The 5,664-nt window shown below is 32.3% G+C and overlaps 1 protein-coding gene across 1 annotated transcript; it reads left to right on the plus strand.

Moving 5' to 3' along the window:
• The first annotated feature begins 285 nt into the window (after nucleotides 1–285).
• On the plus strand, nucleotides 286–5,171 carry LOC127717547 (uncharacterized). Its single transcript, XM_052223233.1, has 2 exons — nucleotides 286–625; nucleotides 3,080–5,171. Exons 1-2 carry the CDS (start codon nucleotides 295–297, stop codon nucleotides 5,029–5,031), a joined length of 2,283 nt encoding a protein of 760 aa, XP_052079193.1. The 5' UTR covers nucleotides 286–294; the 3' UTR covers nucleotides 5,032–5,171.
• The last annotated feature ends 493 nt before the right edge of the window (nucleotides 5,172–5,664 follow it).

The following is a 5,664-nucleotide window of genomic DNA, read 5'->3' on the forward strand; positions in this document are numbered from 1 at the left end:
CGATACATATATAATAGAAACTAAACATCCGAATTCTTATTGGTTTATACAATGCTCTCGACTAAAGGTATAAAACGTTACTACGTGTATGTGTTACAACAAATTTCAAAAAGTAACTATATTATCTCGCAGTAGAAATTTAGAAATCATATTTTAATCCTAGACTGGTTATTTATAAATTGCTAATCGATAAATCATTTCACATATTGAGCAGTAACATGAAGCTTTGAATTCATTATAATAGAAATGTATTCCACTATTGAACGTAAGTTATCATATCTTCTTACAGGAATCATGAACAGGAACTTCCAAAATCAGGACAAATGTGACGATGAAGTTTTATTTGGAATAAGGAAAATCCCATACTGGGAAATATATGGCGTAAAACAGTTTCCGTACCGTGGAAGGCGTAAATATACACCATTACTTTATCAATCTATCGATGGAGGTATGATTATCAAAAATGACCTGTTTGGATTGACAATCAGACAGTTTGAACGAATGTATAAAACTTGCTTAGAAAGACGGAAAACACACGAACAATGGATACTTTACCTTAGATATCCTGATAAATCTTCAAATGAATATCTGGAATACTTGCAGAATTGTACAGACTGCAATAAAGGTATTTATTTTGTAATAGATAAACAAAGGATATCGGGTATCCATCCATGACACAAAAACAGTACATGCACAGCAAAGAAAAAACATAAAAAGCAAAGGAATAGCGCTTTTATTGCTTTTCTTCATCTCAAAGTCATAGTTTGTTGTTACCGTAAGTTATTTCCGAAACTCATGACGATAACTGGTGTCTTGATGTTATGCCAATCATGAAACATTCTAAAAAGGGGAAAAAATACCAAGATTGAAATCGATAACATTAAGCCAAAGACATAGACAAAAAGACAACACCATGACCAAAAAGGGTTACGGCAAACATAGTTTTCTCCTTTGAATTGTTTTACATTTGTCATTTCGGGGCCTTTTATAGCTGACTATGCGGTATGGGTTTTGCTCATTGTTGAAGGCCGTACGATGACCTATAGTTGTTAATCATATCATTGAGGGTTACGATATAACATGAAGCAGATTCGCTATACTATTACGACATTCGACCATATTACTTTGTCAATTTGCTATATCACTAAGATACATTTATATACTATAGAGACGTATTGATGTAACATGGAGTTACCTTTTCATACTATTCTGTCATTTTAATTTGTCATGAATATATTCTTTTATACCATAAAGACATCTTGATTTAACTTTTCATACTGATTTGTCATTTTACTAAACTATTATGTGATATTGCTTAATCTTAAAGATACATTTTACACTAAAGATATCTTAATATAACATCGAACATTTTGTTCATACTGTTTTGTCACCTCACTATACTATTATGTCATATTACTATCTTATTATGGTCAATTTGTATACTATACAATCATGTCGATATAACATGGAGCAACTTTTCCATACTAATCTGTCATATGTCTTACAAAAATAAAGTCGTATACTTCAAAGACATCTTGATATAATATGGAGCCACTTTTTCATACTATCGTATTACCTCACTATGCTATTTTGACAGATTACTATATTATAAGGATACATCTTTATACCATAAAGACGTATTGATATAACAGTAATGCCTACCAAAAACTAACGGTGCACTAGAATGTAACAGTTCCTAATCTACTATATGCCTTATAACTCATGACAAGAAAAATTGATATTAAGTCGCATTCAGTAATACGACCAGTGGACGAAATGAACTAAATTGGAAATATAAATAAAGTTTGTAAGTTAACACCGGGACCCGTATAACTCGTTGACATATCTTCCTGGAACAAAAAAATTACTTAATAAAAAGTATAGTTTAACAAATCGCATTTGATTAACAGGTCGAATAACTGATGTTATTCAAACCTGCTGACTGCCATTGACGATTGCCAATTAAATTGATCACGACATGTAACATGGTTTTAATTATTAATTTAATACCAAACAGAAAACAGTAAACTTGCGGAGAAGATGGTATACCGCAATCATGAGGTGCAAAAATTTGTACACCGTATCCGGATTTTGACACTTAATGTCTCTTCAGTGATGTTAGGGATCGAAACGGTATTTGAAAGGCATATATATATCAGGTATCAATACGCCGATTCGAAACCACATAAAATGCAAAATAACTTAAGCATTAAGGTGGCAGTTAATTCTATATGAATCATGAATAAACTCTTTATAAATTTAGCGCTTGCACTGCTACTTTGGCAATAGGTACTATTTCTGTACTAAAAATCTATAGTATTGGAAATTTACTTTCAACATTTAGTACTATGTCTTTACTTTAAAATTATTGTAATATTTAGCTATAGGTACCTGTATTACAAATATTTTTGGTACAGAAATAATACAACAGTGATCACAGTATTCCATGTCTGAAAATTATAAGTTTAAGAGATTTGAAATAGACAAACTTTCAAAATGCTGAAAATGTAACGGTGTAACAAAAAATGTGTAGTACTTAAATTTCAAGTACTGTAAAATACAGGTACATTAATATTACAATAATTTTAAAGTAACACAATTGTACTGAATATTAAAAGTAGATTTCAAACACTACAGATTTTTGGTACAGAAATAGTACCTATGCAAAAGTAGCATGTAAGCCAAAGATTTGAAAGTAAAACATATACCTAAGCCTAATATATGCAAACATTTTGAATAATTCAGAAGTTTATAAAATTCACTTTTTTACAAAAAAATAACAGATATCAAGTATACTTTTTATCAATTTCTAACAATTTGAAGACAGGAAATGTACTACTAGGGGTGATATAGCGGGGGAAAATATAGCCAATATAATAAGCATTGTTTCGTTGGTTGTAAAATGTCATACCAGGCTTGAAATATGAGGAAAGACGTCACTATCGTCTACATAACACTCAGCGTTGGGGCTTTAATTAGAACGATGGCTTTGAATAAATATCGAGGAAATAACCTTCTATGTACGCACGACATTATAAGATTTTATAATAGATATGTTAATAAATGCATTTTTTTGTAGATCACTTGCTTTGGCTCGAAGATAACCCGAAGAACAAATACTTATACGAACACCTAGTAAAAACAGCTGGTACCGAAATCGATATACGAAATAGACAACGACTATTTATCATACAAAATATGATCATAAATACATGTCAGTCAGGTCGTATACAAATATCTAGTGGAAGTTTGGCAGAAGGACTCTACTTACCTGGCAGTGACATAGATTTTATGGAAGTACAGACACACGTAGACGTAATACAGAATGAAAAAAATATCAAACATCCAGTACATAAAATTCCATTGGTTATGGAAACAGATACTGATCATCCTGGATTTGCTAGACTGAGATTGATAGCAGAAATGGATGGGAAACCCCTCATGGCAGAATTTGCCTGTTTCGCAGGTTCCGGCAACAAGCTTTATTTACCAGTAAGCGGCTATTTTGATTTTTTTAAGCAATCTTATAAAAAGATGCCGGTATTTCAACACGGTCCATGTCTATCAGACGTAAGACAGAAAGTAAATTGTGCACCCTGCCTACATAGTGCATATCTACCTTTCAACGCAATTCCATGGTCATCTCGTCATCGAAGGCAATGGCCGTCTGATTTTGTTATAGACTGGTTCATGAATAATGGATGCTTGTTAGTACCAATAGGACCACCTAAGAATATATCGGATAGTGATTATTTATGGAGATTATCTTTCTCTTTTGCAGAAAAAAAACTTGTACATTCATTCAATTTCACTCAACTTTTATGTTACGCTCTACTCAAATTAACATTAAAGCGTATTGTTAACACAGTCAATGATGTCAAAGAGTTATTGTGTTCATATTTTCTGAAAACGGCTTTATTCTGGGTCTCGGAGGAAGTGGATATTGAAACATTTCAACCATCTAAATTGTTTTATTGTTTTTCTCTCTGTCTTGCTAAATTGATATCATGGGTACACAGCAGCTACTGTCCAAACTATTTTATACCTGAGCACAATATGTTCCTAGGAAAGATCAATCAAAGTAACAATAAGGTTCTTCTTCGTGTACTTGAGAGTGTAAAATATGAAGGGATTGATGGATTGATACAGAATTTATTTTTGCCTGAAAATGAAAATTGCTGTTTATCAAGTACAAAGGGTGAACATTCCTTCATTATGTCAGACTTCCTATTTTACAGATTATGTGGAAAGATGGCTCAATCGTCAGACATTTCAGATTGTTATAAAGGACTTGCATTTACTGAATCTTTACCCAAATCCCAATCGTCTTTATTTATAATTGGTGTATGTAAGTATTTTTATGCTGAAATCAGTCAATATGCAGCACAACTACTACCACCGCCAACCACTTACAACATACGCAAATGTTATCATAGACATCTACAAGACGGCATCAAGACAAGTGATATGTCGAGTTGGTTATACTACGCGTCGTTTTATTATGTATCAGGACAGTACAATGAAACACTAAGACTAACAGATTATGTTCGATCAAGATGTACACCGGATTTGGTACCTTTCGGTGATAACTATGATGAAAACGATATTAATAAATACATACAAAATGTACATTCTGCAATGACACTGAACGACAGGATAAAAATAGCCACTGTAAAAAGTCTCTGCTTTTTACGGAATTCATCATTAATACCAGAAGAACTACAGCTGGAGGTGGCTGACAAAATAATTTTTATACCACCTGTTATAATGTGTCACTGTCTCAGATTTCTATGTTATCATCATCTTAGGGATATTGACAACAGACAACAGGCATTACGTGATTTACATTTAACAGTGGAAGAAGACTATTTTGTTCCATCGAATATGAGATCTGATCCATTAACAATACTTGGAGTATGCTATGAAATATCCGGTAACAAGTTCGCAGCTTATCATGGTTATAATCAAGCTTTAAATCGTAGTGGTTGTGTATCTAGCACAGCGGAAGGAAGGAAATCAAACCTTTTTTAGATCTTATATAGTCTTTAAGCATCAACATTATTTGGAGTATGCTAATCGATATCAGTCGATTAAGATACAACATATTTGTGAAACCAAAGGTGGCATCTCAACATTTATAATTGTTGTAATAAAGAAATATTAGCTAACTGTGTATGTAGTGTTCCTTTAAGTTTAAGTACTACAACCAAGACACACACTCATTTGTGCTTAGTTCTTCCGTTGATAACTTTAGAAATTATTACTAAACTAAGGTTGCAACTCCTCCATGCAAAGTTGACCATCGATGATTTTGGCTATCCACTATATATATATATATTTTTGTAAAATTACTCCCTACTATTATTCGTCCTTAGTCTTGAGTTTAAGAGTATAAATGGGCAGTGTTTTAAAGCGTGAGATGTTCTCGACTATCTGAAGTCGACAGATCATTATACTTTATTTGTCCGATATACGAATATCTGTATTAATTTGTCAGCAGTACAAAAAAGGGTGAAATCATCATTTAAAGGCAATAACTCCTTTAAGAAGATAATTGACAATTTCTGTCATGTTGACGTTTTTCTAAATCTTATTTTCACTGTTTCTAATTTCTCTCTATCGAAATTTCCTTAAAATTTCAATGGCAATAACTCCAAAATTATG

This window comes from Mytilus californianus, unplaced genomic scaffold (genome assembly GCF_021869535.1).
Source record: "Mytilus californianus isolate M0D057914Y unplaced genomic scaffold, xbMytCali1.0.p SCAF_10, whole genome shotgun sequence".
Taxonomy (NCBI): Eukaryota; Metazoa; Mollusca; class Bivalvia; order Mytilida; family Mytilidae; genus Mytilus; species Mytilus californianus.